Here is a 17,128-nt window from a genome sequence, read left to right as displayed (position 1 = left end):
AATTCTTGTGCCAGCACAGCAGACTGAGCTCAACCTGGGATGCTCGAGCTTGGTTGGGGGAGGGGCGCCCACCATTGCTAAGGCTTGAGTAGGTGGTTTTACCCTCACAATGTAAACAAAACCGCTGGGAAGTTCAAACTCGGCAGAGCCCACCGCAGCTCGGCAAGGCCGCTACCGGCAGAGATTCCCTCCTCTTTGGACAGGGCATCTCTGAAAAAAAGGCAGCAGCCCCAGTCAGGGACTTATAGATAAAACCCCCACCTCCCTGGGACAGAGCACCTGGGGGAAGGGGTGGTTGTGGGCTCAGCTTCAGCTGTCCCTACCTGGCAGCTCTGAAGAGAACAGCAGATCTCCCAGCATAGCATTGGAGCTCTGATAAGGGACAGCCTGCCTCCTCAAGTGGGTCCCTGATCCCCATGTATCCTAACTGGGAGACACCTCCTAGTAGGGGCCGACAGGTACCTCACGCAGGAGAGCTCTGGCTGGCATCTGGTGGGTGCCCCTCTGGAATGAAGCATCCGGAAGAAGGAACAGACAGCAATCTTTGCTGTTCTGCAGCCTCCACCAGTGATACCCAGGCAAACAGGGTCTGGAGCGGACCTCCAGCAAACTCCAGCAGACCTGCAGCAGAGGGGGGGTCTGACTATTAGAAGGAAAACTAACAAACAGAAAGGGGATAGCGTCAACATCAACAAAAATGACATCCACTCAGAGGCCCCATCTGAAGGTCACCAACTTCAAAGACCAAAGGTCCATAAATCCACAAAGATGGGGAAAAACCAGCACAAAAAGGCTGAAAATTCCAAAAACCAGAACATCTTTTCTCCTCCAAAGGATCACAACTCCTCACCAGCAAGGGAACAAAACTGGAAGGAGAATGAGTTTGACGAATGACAGAAGTAGGCTTCGGAAGGTGGGTAATAACAAACTCCTCTGAGCTGAAGGAACATGTGCTAACCCAATGCGAGGAGGCTAAGAATGCTGAAAAAAGGTTAGATGAATTGCTAACTAGAATAACCAGTTTAGAGAAGAACATAAATGATCTGATGGAGCTGAAAAACACAGCACAAGAACTTCATGAAGCATACACAAGTATCAATAGCCAAATCGATCAAGCGGAAGAAAGGATATCAGAGATTGAAGATTAACTCAATGAAATAAAGCGTGAAGACAAGATCAGAGGGGAAAAAGTGAAAAGAAACAAACAAAGCCTCCAAGAAATATAGGACTATGTGAAAAGACCAAATCTACGTTTGATTGGTATACCTGAAAGTGACAGGGAGAATGGAACCAAGTTGGAAAACACTCTTCAGGATATTATCTTGGAGAACTTCTCCAACCTAGCAAGGCAGGCCAACATTCAAATTAAGTAAATAGAACACCTGAAAGATACTCCTTGAGAAGAGCAGCGCCAAGACCCATAATCATCAGATCACCAAGGTTGAAATGAAGGAAAAAATGTTAGGGGCAGCCAGAGAGAAAGGTCGGGTTACCCATAAAGGGAAGCCCATCAGACTAACAGTGGATCTCAGCAGAAACCCTACAAGCCAGAAGAGAATGGGGGCCAATATTCTGCATTCTTAAAGAATTTTCAATCCAGAATTTCATATCCAGCCAAACAAAACTTCATAAACAAAGGAGAAATAAAATCCTTTACAGACAAGGAAACACTGAGAGAGTTTGTTACCACCAGGCCTGCCTTACAAGAGCTCCTGAAGGAAGCACTAAACATGGAAAGGAACAACCAGTACCAGCCACTGCAAAAGCATACCAAATTGTAAAGACCATCAACGCTATGAAGAAACTGCATCAACTAACGGCAAAATAACCAGCTAGCATCATAATGATAGTATCAAATTCACACATAATATTAACCTTAAATGTAAACGGGCTAAATGCCCCAATTAAAAGACACAGAATGGCAAATTGGATGAAGAGTCAAGACCCATCAGTGTGCTGTATTCAGGAGACCCATCTCATATGAAAAGACACACATAGGCTCAAAATAAAGGGGTGGAGGAATATTTACCAAGCAAATAGCAGAAAAAACCAGGGGCTGCAATCCTAGTCTCTGATAAACCAGAGTTTAAACCACAAAGATCAAAAGAGGCAAAGAAGGGCATTACATAATGGTAGAGAGATCAATGCAATGAGAAGGGCTAACTATTATAAATATATATGCACTCAATACAGGACTACCCAGCTTCGTAACGCAAGTTCTTAGAGGTCTACAAAGAGACTTAGACTCCCACACAATAATAGTGGGAGACTTTGACACCTCACTGTCAATATTAGACAGATCAATGAGACAGAAAATTAACCAGGACTGGAACTCAGCTGTGGAGCAAGCAGACCTAATAGACATCTACAGAACTCTCCACCATAAATCAACAGAATATACATTCTTCTCAGCACCACATAGCACTTATTCTAAAATTGACCACATAATTGGAAATAAAACACTCCTCAGCAAATGCAAAAGAACGGAAATCATAACAGTCTCTCAGACCACAGTGCAATGAAAGTAGAACTCAGTACTAAGAAACTCACTCAAAACCACACAACTGCGTTGAAACTGAACAACCTGCTCCTGAATGACTACTGGGTAGGTAACAAAATGAAGGCGGAAATAAAGATGTTATTTGAAGCCAATGAGAGCAAAGACCCAATGTACCAGAATTTCTGGGACACATTTAAAGCAGTGTGTAGAGGGAAATTTATAGCACTAAATGCTCACAAGAGAAAGCAGGAAAGATCTAAAATCGACACCTGAATATCACAATTAAAAGAACTAGAGAGGCAAGAGCAAACAAATTCAAAAGCTAGCAGAAGACAAGAAATAACTAAGAGCAGAACTGAAGGAGATAGAGACAAGAAAAACCCTTTAAAACATCAGTGAATCCAGGAGCTGGTTTTTTGAAAAGATCGACAAAATAGACCACTAGTGAGCCTAATAAAGAAGAAAAGAGAGAAGAATCAAATAGATGCAATGAAAAATGATAAAGGGGATATCACCACTGATTCCACAGAAATACAGACTACCATCAGAGCCATCAGAGAATACTATAAACATCTCTACACAAATAAACCAGAAGATCTAGAAGAAATGGATAAATCACTGGACACGTACACCCTCCCAAGACTAAACCAAGCAGAAGTCAAATCCCTGAATAGACCAATAACAAGTTCTGAAATTGAGGCAGCAATTAATAGCCTACCAACCAAAAAAAGTCCAGGACCAGACAGATCCACAGCCGAATTCTACCAGAGGTACAAAGAGGAGCTGGTACCATTCCTTCTGAAACTATTCCAAACAATAGAAAAAGAGAGACTCCTCCCTAACTCATTTTATGAGGCCAGCATCATCCTGATACCAAAATCTGGCAGAGACACAACAACAAAAAAAATTTCAGACCAATATCCCTGATGAACATCAATGTGAAAATCCTCAATAAAATACTAGCAAACTGAATCCAGCAGATATCAAAAAGCTTATCCACCTCGGTAAAGTCAGCTTCATCCCTGGGATACAAGGCTCATTCAACATACGCAAATCAATAAACGTAATCCATCACATAAACAGAACCAATGACAAGTACCACATGATTATCTCAATAGATGCACAAAAGGGCTTCGACAAAATTCAGCAGTGCTCCATGCTAAAAACTCTCAATAAACTAGGCATTGATGGAGTGTATCTCAAAATAATAAGAGCTATTTATGACAAACCCACAGCCAATAGCATACTGAATGGGCAAAAACTGGAAGCATTACCTTTAAAAACCAGCACAAGACAAGGATGCCCTCTCTCACCACTCCTATTCAACATAGTATTGGAAGTTCTGGCCAGGGCAGTCAGGCAAGAGAAAGAAATAAAGGGTATTCAGTTAGGAAAAGAGCAAGTCAAATTGTCTCTGTTTGCAGATGACATGATTGTATATTTAGAAAACCCCATTGTGTCAGCCCAGAAACTCCTTAAGCTGATAGGCAACTTCAGCAAAGTCTCGAGATACAAAATTAACGTGCAAAAATCACAAGCATTCCTATACACCAATAACAGACAAACAGAGAGCCAAATCACAAGTAAACTCCCATTCACAGTTGTTACTAAGAGAATAAAACACCTAGGAATACAACTTACAAGGAATGTGAAGGACCTCTTCAAGGAGAAGTACAAACCACTGCTCAAGGAAATAAGAGAGGACACAAACAAATGGAAAAATATTCCATGCTTATGGATAGGAAGAATCAATATCATGAAAATGGCTATACTGCCCAAAGTAATTTATAGATTAAATGCTGTCCCCATCAAGCTACATCGAGTTTCTTCTTCACAGAATTGGAAAAGACTACTTTGAATTTCACATGGAACCAAAAAAGAACCCACATAGCCAAGATAATCCTAAGCAAAAAGAACAAAGCTGGAGACAGCATGCTACCTGATTTCAAACTATACTACAAGGCTACAGTAACAAAAACAGCATGGTACTGATACCAAAACAGATATATAGACCAGTGGAGACAGGAACAGAAGCCTCAGAAATAGTACACACACATCTACAACCATCTGATCTTGTGAACTGGCAAAAACAAATACTTTGGGAAATGTTTCCCTATTTAATAAGTAGTGTTAGGAGAAAACTTTAAGCTAACTTCCATAGCCGGCAAACTAGATCCTTCACCCACACTATACAAAATTCAGATGGTTTTAAAGACTTAAAATGTAAGACCCTAAAATCATGAAACCCTAAAGAGACACAGACAGGTACCATTTCAGGACCTTAGAAACATAGGCAGGCTTTGTGGCTAAAACTACCCAAGCAATGCTTCAGCAAAGAAGCCAAGGGAATTGACAAATGGGATCTGACTAAACTAAAAGAGCTTCTGCCAGCCAGAAGAAACAATCATCAGAATGGAGCAAGAGCCAGCCTACAGAATGGGAGAATTTTACAATATATTCCTCAAACAAAGAGCTAATATCAGAATCTAGAAAGAACTGAGAGCAGTTTACAAAAAAAAAAAAAAAAAAAAAAAAAAAAAAAAAAAACCATCAAAAGTAGGCAAAGGATGCCAGACAGACACTTCTCAAAGAAAGAAGATACTTATGCACAGCCAACAAACATAGAAGAAACGGCTCATCATCACTGGTCATTGGAAATGGAAATCCAAAACCACAATGAGATACCATCTCACTGCCTGGTTAAGTAAGCGATCATTAAAAGAATCAGGGAAACAACAGATGCCAAGGTGGATGTGGAGGCAGAACACTTTTTGCTGTGGTAGGAGTATATAGTTCAACCATTGTGGAGACAATGGTGCCGTGATTCCTCAAGGATCTGGAACTGATACCATTTGACTGTGATCCCGTTTACTGGTTATATGCAAAGTATTATGCGATCTTTCTGTAAAGAGACACGTATGCGTGTGTGTTGATTTGCCGCGCTGTTTACAGTAGGCGAGACTTGGGACCAGCCCGGTGCCCGTCATTGATGGACTGGATACAAAGATGTAGCGCATATACGCATGGAATGTTGGCCACGGCCATAAAAGGATGGGATTCGCCACTTTTAGGGAGACATGGATAGCTCTAGAGCCATCATTTACCATGAAACTATCCACAGGAACAGAAAACCAAACACTGCATGTTCTCACTCATAAGTGGGAGTTGATCATTGAGAACACATGGACACAGGGAGGGGAACATCACACACTGGGGCCTGTCAGTGGGTGGGGACTAGGGGAGGGATAGCATTAGGAGAAATACCTAATGTAGATGACCGGTTGATGGGTGCAGCAAACCACCACGGCACATGTATACCAATGTAACAAACCTGTACATTCTGCACATGTACCTACCTCAGAACTTAAGTATAATAAAATAAATAAATACTTTCAACATTAAAAAAAAAACCCTTAGGGTATTGAGGACCTCACACAATCCTAATTCTTCACCAAAAGCCACCTAGCAGACCTGCTATTCAGACGAATCTGACGTTTTTGGTATTTTCAAATAACATCCTCCCACCCTACTTCAATGGCTATTCTGATGCCACTGCCGTGGCAGTAGTAGTTCGAATTAAATTTGTTTGCAGTTCTTAGAGTGGCATTATTAATTCCTGAAAATGATTTAACAGTATCAAAATGCCTGAATATAAAAGTTGAGCTATGGTGTTTATTCAGAATTAAACCACTCCCTTGTCCTCTTGGAAAAATAGCATTTCTTTTAGCTTTACTCTCTTGTAGCTAAATAAGAGAAGTGACTACAGGTAATCTTTTTGGGAGAATTGTGTACTGCCTATACTTTCTCTCTTTTTTTTTTTTTTTTTTTTTTTTTCCTTTTGAGACGGAGTTTTGCTCTCATTGCCCAGGTCTGAGTGCAGTGGTACAATCTTGGCTCACTGCAGCCTTTGCCTCCTGGGTTCAAGCGATTCTCCTGCCTCAGTCTCCTGAGTAGCTGGGATTATAGGTGCCCACCACCACGCCCAGCTAATTTTTTGTATTTTTAGTAGAGATGGGGTTTCATCATGTTGACCAGGCTCCTGGCCAAGTCTCAAACTCCTGACCTCAGGTGATCCACCCGCCTCGGCCTCCCAAAGTGCAGGGATTACAGGCGTGAGGCAGCGCACCCGACCACCACCTAAACTTTCCATGGCCACACTGTTACAGATCCTTATTCAGGGTAGTGGGGACATAAAAACAACCTTGTTCACTCAGCACTGGGCACCAAACTACACTGTATACTCATAGAAGCAGACAATGACTTTTATTTATTTATTCATTCATTCATTCAGCAGATTGTAGTATCTTCTACTGATGGTGGGCTGGATACTTCTTAGGTACCACACTGGGCCTATTGCATCATGGGCACATAGTAAAAGTTCCATATGTCCAGGAATGATGTAAAGCCAACAGTGGAATAATGCGAGCAACTGTTTTTTGAGAAGAAATAGACTTTACCAGAATGCCAAAATGGGCTGCTAAAGGAAGGGCAGCCCATCAGTGCTGTCACCAGCTCCTGAAACCCCGGGGCTTGTTTACTCCCACCATTGCAGTGGAGGACATGTCTGAACCTCCTGCTTGGCTTTACCCGCCACATTAGCTCCTTCGTTGTTTCAGTGTAAGTAGCTTGGGTAATGTGCAGAGAATTTCTTTGCCTTGTGTTATTTATGCTGAGAATCAGCTGGTTGGGTGGTCAGTTCCCAGGGAGAAGCTAATGGGAAGGTGATCTATACAGTGTGATAGAAGACAATCAAGCTTTCTTGCTGCATCTTTTCTTCCTTCAGAACTTCAGCCTCTCTTCTCCCTCCCGACTCCCATTAGGATATTCCGAAGTGGAAAAAAGGCCAAGAGGAGAGAATGAGATCTAGCAAAATTGTAAACAAAGGAACAGAGCCACAAACCTGTTTTACATTCACATAAAATGTTACATTGATTGATTAAACAGTTTAAAAATATCTTCATATGTATGGTACCTTTGCTCATAAAACCAGGTCATATTAAGGTGACCTCTATTGAAGAGTTCTGTTTAGGGTTACTGTGTGCCAACCACCCTCATTAAAATAGTCACAGATGTAGGTAGAGGAAACCAGATAAAAGGAAGATCTCTATCTGCTTCCCCCTAGCAATCCTTACCTAGCATAACTTAAGAACAGCCAGATGGAAGAGATACATGGGGCAAGGTGTGCGGAAGCAGCAGAGCTTCTCTCCTCTGGGAGCGCCACCCTCCCAGCACCTCCATATGTTCAGCGACCCAGAAATTCCCCTAAACTCTATCCTATTGAGTTTTTATGGAGGCTTCATTTCATAGGCATGATTGATTTGATCATTGACGACTGGTGATTATCGAAATCCCCAGATCCTCTCGTTTCCAAGGGGTTGGGGCTGGAGCCGGAAGTTTCAGCCTTCTTATTGCATGATGGGTTCTCCAGCAGCCAGCCCCACACCTGTCACATTAGCCTGCAAAAGACACGTACCACTTCAGAGAGTCAAGAGTTTTCGGAGCCCTGTGCCAGGAAATGGAGGCAGAGACCAATAATAGATTTATTATTAAAAGTCACAATATCACAGGCAGTTTCTTTAAAAACTAAACATTCACTTACTGTACAACTCAGCAATTTTACTGTTGGGCATTTATCCCAGAGAAATAAAAATATATTCAATACAGAAATGTCTATAGTTTTATTCACAGTGCCACAAATTGGAAGGAAAGTACTTAAATGTCCTTCGGCGGGTGAACAGTGAAACAAATTACGCATCCATGTCATGGAATACTACTTGGCAGTAAACAAGAGCAAACTGTGGGCATGTGGAGCAACTTGGTCTCAGGGCATTGTGCTGAATGAAAAGCCTTAAGATGTCACGTGAACGATTCCATTTAGGTAACATTCTTTAAATAGCAGAATCATAGAAATGAAAAACAAAGGAGTGGTTGCCAGAGGTTAGGAGTGTTGCAGTGTGCGGAGGTATGTGATGGTCAGAGATAACATGAAAGAGAGCTCTGTGGTGATGGAATAGTCCTGTAAGTTGATAGAGGCTGTTGTTACAGGAAGCCGCCCGTGTGATGAAATGACAGAGACCCGCACAAACGCATTGCAGCAATGTCAGATTCCTGGTTTTACTCCTGTACTGTAGTCACGTAACGTGATAACTGGGGAGACTGTGAGGGAGAATTCTAAGCAGAAGGCTCACGTGGCTTCCTGCCTCCTACCATGCCACCCCCACCGGATGCATTAAACTTACAGTCTGAGTCAGCCTGCCTCTGTCCTCATCCCTCTGTCTGTCTGTCTCTTTCCCTCCCTCCCTCCCTGCCTCCTCACTGTTTCACATGGTCATTATAAAAGAGAAACCTCAAAAATTAGGAAATGCAGATAAATTGAAAGGAAAAATTTTAAACTATGAGGTTGTTTCTTTCTTATTTAAATATGGTGATTCCCTTGGGCCTGGGCAGGATCTGTAGCCCGCAGCCTTTGAGTTCTGGACCCATCCTGTGAGATTTTTAGGGTTCAAAGTAGAAAGATTTGGTCCCACTTTCTGCTTCCAGTCCTGTCTGGTACCCGCTGCCTAATCTTTTCTGGCTAATCATTGTGCTTCCCAGTAATTATGTTTACCATTTTCTGACATAGGGATTAACAACATAGGCTCTGGACTCAGAGTGCCTAGGTTTAAGTCTTGACTCCACTACCTCCTTAGTAGTTCTTCAGTCTCTTTGTGCCTCAGTTTCTTCATTTGTAACTACCACCTATCTCAGAAGCCATGGGAAGGATTAAGGGCCGTGGTAGGAAGCACTCACTGACTCTTGGATGTCATTATTTATGGTCATTACTTGGTGTCTCTACTGCATTTTGTTTATCCGCTGCCGGTTCCGTGACTGCCCATCAGTGTGCCTTGTGCCTGTTCTGTAGATTTTATTTCACAGTCTCTTGGTTTTGGTGGGTGGCACACTGCCCTGAGAGGACGGGGACGTGAGAAGGATTCTGAGCCCTTTAGTTATCTCTAGTGCTACATCATGATTGTCATCATTGCTGTAAACCAAAAAGTGTCTGAGACAAGTCTTAGTCGATTTAGAATGTGTGTTTTGCTAAAGTTAATGACGCACCCATGACACAGCCTCAGGAGGTCCCGACAACGTGTGCCCCAGGGTGGTCGGGGTACAGCTTGCTTTTATACACTTTAGGGAGACATGAGACATCAAGCAATGTATGTAAGATGTACATACATATATGTTTGGTCCAGTAAGGCGGAGCAATTCGAAGTGGGTGGGGGGTTTCCAAGTCAAGTAGGTAAGAGACAAAAAGTTGCATTCTTTTGAGTCCTTTATCAGCCTTCTAATGAATACACAATTGTGTGTGACTCAGTGAACCTACATTTTTACATGAACAATAGGGTAGAGGAAGCAATCAGATACGCATTTGTCTCAGGTGAGCTTCAGAGGGATGACTTTGAGTTGTGTCTGTCCTTTGTCCATAAGGAATTTTCTTGTGAGCAAATGGTGAGGAAGGGATGTGGGTTGTTATCTTTGTAGCTATCTTATTTAGCAATAAAATGGGAGGCAGGTTTGCCTGACGTAGTTTCCAGCTTGACTTTTCCCTTGGCTTAGTGATTTAGTTTCCTTTTGCATTGCTAACTCAATCACAGGAGACAGGAGTGTGGACTGATTATAGCAAGAATGCCAAAGTATGTAACAGCTTCCTTAGTCATGGTAGAGATTGAGAAACGTCAGCTCACCTAAGCTTTGAGGTTAGCTGGAGTCCAGTAGAAGAGTTATAACTAAGCACGGGCCCTTGTCTGTTTCCACTGGTGCCCATTCATTGAAGCTGAGATTGGACTGTGACTATGTACCAGTAGCAAAGGTGATAGAAGTCAAACATTGCTGTTAGTTTTAGGGGCTCACGGCCTGCTGGGGAAGGGACCCATCGGGCATAGCTGGCAGTCATGGCCAGGGTTGTGGAAACCCAGGGCCGGGCAGGGTTCAAATGCTCCTCAGAGTGTGCCAGCAGCCTCAGCCTCAGGGAGAGCTTGTCAGGGGGTGTTTTACAAGGTCTCCAAAAGCCTCTTATGCCCTTCAGAGTGAAAAGCACGGCATTGGTGATGAAGTCTTGTGGCAAATATGCAAGGCACATGTGGATATTTCCTTCTCTTGGAGACTTAGGAGGTAGCCCCTGTCTCCTAGTGCAGTGTTTATAGCATAGTCCACTGGGACTGCTGCTCTGACAGACTGTGTCACTGCTTTGGGAATGTTTTTTGGAACTTCCAGAAAGCCTCAGTGAATCCTGACTGCCATGTAACTGTGTCCTGTGCTGCTGAGCTCTTAACATGAAGCAGCCGCAGTGACCCTGGCGGGTCGGGCTGACGTGCGTGGGAACGGTGGGAGTGACCCTGGCTGGGAAGCAGGGAGGCCTGGATATTGTTTCTCCTGGCTCTGTGTCCTGCGGCTCTCGTCCCTGTGCTCAGAGCTCTCAAGCACCCACGATGGCCTTCTCAGGCCGAGCGCGCCCTTGCGTTATCCCAGAGAACGAAGAAATCCCACGAGCGGCCCTTAACAGTGTCCCCGAGGCCAATGGGACGGAGGACGAGAGGGCTGTCTCCAAACTGCAGCGCAGGCACAGTGACGTGAAAGTCTACAAGGAGTTCTGTGACTTTTATGCGAAATTGTGAGTGTCTCCTCTCCTGGAGTGCCCTCTTCCAGGTCGGGCGTTCTTGGCTGGCTGTTCAGGAACCATCCTGAGCTGGCCCATACAATTTTATTGACTGGACTTTGAGTGGGAGTTTTCCAGGGTGGTAGGGCTCCGAGGGGCTCGCAGTACAGCACGTTTAGGGAGACAGGAGGCTCCTTGTCGGTAAGACATGCAGCGACACGCAGATGGGAGGGAGGTGCTGCCCTCACTGAGAGCACCGCGGCCCCGTCTTCAGTAGATTCCTGATCACTTGGTAGCTGCATTTTCATCATGTCGTCCGCAGGGGAGGCTTATCGTTGTCGCTGTCAGGAATTACATTAGAAAAATTCTGCACTCTAAAACAGCCCAAAGATAAGGGGCAGATGGGTTGGAACAGTGAAAAAAACAAATTACAGACTGTTTAAAGATAAATATTTTTGTTATGTGTAACAATCAACAGTTTGAAGTAAGCTAACTGGGTTTCTTAATTGAATGAATACATATATTGTATAAGTAGCAAATCAATACACATATAGAACATACTGTTAACTCGAAAAAGCTAGGCTAATTTATATTATTAAATGGGTTTTAGTAAACACATTTTTTGAGAAAATGCAGAGTAGCCATCAGACCAGCTCAAGATTATTGACCTCATTCAAAGTTGTGAGCTTAGAATTACTGCATATCCCCAATTTGTCAAGTAAGAGTTAATGAGAATTTAACTGACCCGGTTCTCTACTTCCATAATCCGTTCTCTGTGGTACAGATGTCACTTACCTTCACAACTCACAGAGAGCTCTTGGTCAGTTGGACAGTAACCGGGGAATTGTAATAATACAGTCACCAATGTTTTCACTGCTTGAACTCTCAAGATGATTTTTGGATTTATACATTGCTGCATTTTAGGACCAAACAATTTGTTTTGCACACTTGAATAATGGAAAGCAAGATATCAAGTGTGCCGTGTGAGGTTGATTTGTGGAAGTAGATCAGCTTCATCAGTCATGCCTGGCCTGATTTTTACATATAAATATCTATAGATAGGTAGATACTTCCCCACTTACGTATTTCTTGTCATCAACAGTTTTTAGTGAAAATCTTTTTCTTAAAAATTAGCTAATTAATTATAACTAATCCGATAGCTATAACTGTCACTAATGACTTTTTTAAAGTAATTTCTGTCATCTGTATTAAATATAAAATCAACATTTAAAAAAAATAAAAAATAAAAAACAGGCATTGTGCCAGAGGGTCAAAGGCAAAAGAGGAAAGGGAAGCCTGACTGGTTCAGGGGGCAGCAAGGGGATTGTTCTGTTTCCTTTTTTCCTCTGCTTGTTATAAAAAGGAATACTTCTTGCAAAATACATATTATGTTACTTCTAAAACTAGCGCATTTTTCCCGTGTGTGGGAAGTAACTATGTGCTTGTTTTTATGATGTAGCTACCTATTTCCTAATTCTACTTGAGTATTTGAACTTAAGTAGAAACAATCTATATTATAATGAGTTTAAACTGGTCAGTGATAATCAAACATTTTCATCTAAGGGCCTCTTAACACTTAAAAACTATTAAGGTCCCCAAAGAACTTTCATTTATCAGTATTTGCTGTATGAGAAATTTAAACTGGGAACAATTTAAAATACTTATTATTTCATTTAAAAAAAACAATAAGCTTATTACATGTTAATAGCAAATGTTAATATTAATGTTTTCATGAAAAATAACTGTTTTCCAAAATGGAAGAGGCTTAGAGGAAAGGATGGCATTATGTTACATTTTTGTGAATCTTGTTAATATCTGTCTTAATAAAAGTTTCTCATATTTGTTTCTGCATTCAACCTATTACGGTATATTGTTTTAGATGAAATATATGAAGAAAATGTGGCCTCCCACAGAGATGTAGTTGGAAAACAGAGGAGCTTTCCACCTCCTGAAAGAGTCATGGTGACCCCGACATTTTGGAAACCACTAATTTAGGTGATAATGAGCCAGGACATTCTAGAATATTCTTTTTGGGCTCTTTTAGAGTCCCATTAAGATTGTTGAGGTTTGGTGAATCTTTTGAGAGGGTTTAGAATTAACCACAGTGCCATATATTTGAGCAGCATCTTCTGGTTTCCAAATGGTTTTAAATACTTTTTCCTTGGAACAATAATGAGAACAGTACTGAGAATGACCAGGCAGGTGTGGAGCTTACCATGTTCCTCCATCCAGGAACACCTGTGGACTTTGGTCAGGAAGAAGGAAGAAGCACAGACCTCTCCAGAGTTTTGTGAAACTGCCACAGTCATCTGGCTTGTGGCAAAGCTGGGCGATGATGAGAATTGTACAGATTTTTTCCCCAGCCCACAGGAACTTTGAAATGACAAAATTGAAATTCATTTTAACATGAGGCTTAGGCCAGGTTTACTGAGCAGTGAAGCTGCTTCCCTTTCTCCCTTCCTTCCTTTTTTTGGTGACATTTAATTCTGCATTCAAACCTGTTAGATAAAGTTGATCTTTGACTGGTCTGAAGTGATGAACATGGTGTGTCTACATGCAGTTATTTATGGCAAGGCTACAAAACGGGCTGACTGTTTTGTGAAACATTTGTGGGAGGAAGGCAGAGGGAAAGTTGTCTTCCAGAGGTGTGGAGGGGAGTGAAGCAAGTAAGTGGGACCACTTTTGCTAAGAAAACAGCAAAACTTGGAAACCAATAGGGGCAAGGCAGTTAGTTACTCTGTCTATAGAATGGAGACTGTCCACCTGTCTGTCTCACTAGTTGGTTGTGAAAATTCAGGAGAAAGTTGGTAATAACTTCATGAAGTACATTGATTAAATATTTGGAAGGTCAGAAGCTGTACCAGGGGACTAGACACACAGGTGTAGAGCTCATGCTGTGAGTAGTCCTGTGAAATAAACTGGCCAAAAATTGAAGGACCACTTGACCAGTTCCTGCCCTGCATGGGGGACCTTCTCCCTACAAATAGGTCTTCATGTGAAATCCTGATCTAATTGTATGCCTGTCGAAGCCGTGTTGCTTTTCTTTTCTTTTTTTTTTTTTTCCTTTTTGAAATGGAGTTTTGTTCTTGTTGCCCAGGCTGGAGTGCAGTGGTGAAATCTCGGCTCACTGCAACCTCTGCCTCCCAGGTTCAAGTGATTCTCTTGCCTCAGCCTCCCAAGCAGCTGGCACTACAGGCATGCACCACCACACCCGGCTAATTTTGTATTTTTATTAGAGACGAGGTTTTACCATGTTGGTCACACTGGTCTCGAACTCTTGACCTCAAGTAATCCATCGGCCTCAGCCTCCCAAAGTCCTGGGATTACAGGCGTGAGCCACCTCACCCAGCTGCCATGTTGCTTTTCTTCTTGCAAACTGCACAATGGTTAGAGCCTGAGATTATTTATTGAATGCCTTCTGTGTTTTAAGGTGTAGTGGGGTTACTGATGGGGGGATTTCCCACATCACCAGCCACAACAGTGGTTACTTGACAGCCTGGTATCACTTTCCTAACCATGAAACGTGGTGGTATCCCTGTCATGTCCTTTCAAGTGTTTGAAATTCGTTGTGTAATCTGTTTTGATTGACAGTGTGATTTTATGAGCAGGGAACCTGGATTTCTAGTCCCGTGCCTTCCTTTAACTAATTAGCCTTGTGATGTTGGTCTGATCCTTCCATCTCTGTGAACCTCTTTTGCCATCTGTAAAATGATCTTTATTATGTAAAATTTTGTGATTTTAAGATACACTTTATAATACTGGTAATCAGGTTCGTCTTACCGATTAGGGAACAGGACTGGGGCATCTTGGCTGGTTTTAAGGTTACTTAAGCAGTTGCTTTCCACAGAATGTAATCAAAGGGGTAACCTGTGTCTAGGTTATATGGTATGGCATTTAGTTGACAAGCATTTTAGATTCTATTCTTAGAAGGGAAAGAAATTGGCCTTGAGATGCTGACTTTTGGATATTTTAATTAAGCTTCTTATAAAGCTGTAAACCAAGTTCCTTGAGAGCAGCTTATAACTTTCATCTCTGTCTCAGGTGCCTAACACATAGTAGGCACGCACTCATAATATATTTAGCAAGAAAAATGCCAAAAATGTTAGAGACAGAATCAAAGTGGGACACCCTTACAGAGCCTCAGATGCTAGGGTAGAGGCTGAGGAGTCCAAGTTCAGAGCACGTAAGGAACAAGCGAGAAACTGAACTTTTTAGATAAAATAGGGTTTTTGTGATCAGATAGAATTCGCTGCTCACGGCTCTTGGTGTGGTTTGGTCTTCAATCTAAGAAGAGGCTGACGGTCTGCAACCTGCTGTTCTTTGTGTGTTACAGCAACATGGCCAATGCCCTGGCCAGCGCCACTTGTGAGCGCTGCAAGGGCGGCTTTGCACCCGCTGAGAAGATCGTGAACAGTAACGGGGAGCTGTACCATGAACAGTGTTTCGTGTGCGCCCAGTGCTTCCAGCAGTTCCCAGAAGGACTCTTCTATGAGGTGAGTTGTGCTAGACAAAAGCAGGGAGGTGCCATTCCCCGCCCTCCCGCTTCCTGCCCTTCTTTTCTGAGGCCTCCTCCTTCATGTTCAGTTTCATGATGAAAGACTGAATTGAAGTGTCAGATGCATGCCAGGTATTTGATAGCTATGAGGTCAGAGGTGGAATCTGTATGGCCCATATGGGCAGTGGCGTGGATGGGACACCCTCACAGACCCTGCATTCATATTGCTCAGTTCGTTGTCCTATTTCAGAACCCAGAGTCCCTTATGACAGAGCCTTTCAGACCTAAGCAGCTCAGCTGCACATAAAAAATTCTTTCCGAGTCTTCATCCACACTCAGGCCCCCAACACACCTCACCCATTCCTGTCTCTGTGTCTGCCCCCTTCTCAGAGGACCACTGGACCCACTGTAAAGGAGAGTGTGTGGTGTACGTCACCCCCTCCACAACTTCCCAGCCTCGAGCCAGGAGCGTCCATGCATTTATTTTCTAAGGAAAAAATAAGTATTTTAGGGAACTATACTGTCTACATTTATCTACATTTAGCTCTTCTGGGTGTGTATGTTCTTTTCCAAATACTTGTTTTTCTTGGTCGTCAAGTGTTAGCATATGGTCTGCACTTCCTTTGTAGTGTATTTGGTATTCTCAACATTACTGAAACCCCTTTCTCATTGTTTTGTATTGTTTTGTTTTGTTTGAGACAAAGTCCTGTTGTATAGCCCAGGCTAGAGTATAGTGGTATGATTATAGCTTATTGCCGCCTTGAACTGCTAAGCTCAAGTGATCCTCCAGCCTCTGCCTCCTGAGTAGCTGGGACTACAGGCATATGCCACCACGCCCGACTAATTTTATTTTTTCTAGAAACGGAATCTCCCTATGTTGCCCAGGCTGGTCTCGAACTCCTGGTCTCAGGTGATCCTCAGCCTCCCAAAGTGCTAGGATTACAGGCATGAACCACCATGTCCAGCCTACTGAAACCCCTTTCTCACAGTAAACATGTATTTTGGGGGATAATCTAGGGATGCTGACCCCAGGCTGTAAATGAAGGTGAGAATGAGGTATATGTGTGTGTTAGATCAAATAGGTAATTTACTGTTACCACCTTACTTCTTACATATTTGTACATATCTGCACATCTATATATGATAATATATGTATGTAGAATTATTTTATAGCTGCAGGTGGCTGCTCTTTGATTTCTTCCTTTGCCTGGCAGATTTTTATATTTCCCTGTTATATAAACCATGCTTGAGCAAGGAAAGGTAGTTTACAAAGATCATTGGTAAGTCCGTTGTGTGCCTCTCAGGCAGCATTTTCCCATAGAAACAAACATCATGAGATGGGGGTTCCCAGGCCAGCCCACAGAAAAGCTGTTTACCCCGTCACGGGTACATGAAATTTAGGGCTAGCAAGTATGTAATAATGTCACTCTGGGAAACAGCTTTAAGGGTTTGGGTTAGGGAATGCTATTTTATTCACTAGTACACATTTTTTTTAAGC

The 17,128-nt window shown here is 42.6% G+C and overlaps 1 protein-coding gene across 15 annotated transcripts in view; it reads left to right on the top strand.

Moving 5' to 3' along the window:
* Positions 1–17,128, top strand: part of LIMS1 (LIM zinc finger domain containing 1) — a 147,674-nt gene that overhangs the window by 106,156 nt on the left and 24,390 nt on the right. For 9 of the 15 annotated variants that reach the window (XM_017947833.3, XM_017947835.3, XM_009184908.4 and 6 more), the window contains exon 2: positions 15,469–15,628. In XM_017947833.3, the coding sequence (XP_017803322.1) occupies positions 15,469–15,628 (160 nt within the window). Of the gene's footprint in view, positions 1–6,525; positions 11,151–15,468; positions 15,629–17,128 lie in introns of those variants that run through there. The other 6 variants (XR_002516831.2, XR_002516832.2, XM_021925164.2 and 3 more) reach the window with 5 other exon arrangements.

The sequence above is a fragment of the Papio anubis genome, chromosome 14 (genome assembly GCF_008728515.1).
Source record: "Papio anubis isolate 15944 chromosome 14, Panubis1.0, whole genome shotgun sequence".
In the NCBI taxonomy this organism is placed as follows: Eukaryota; Metazoa; Chordata; class Mammalia; order Primates; family Cercopithecidae; genus Papio; species Papio anubis.
The sequence above is the reverse complement of the archived record's forward strand: the minus strand, read 5'-3'. Positions and strand labels throughout refer to the sequence as shown.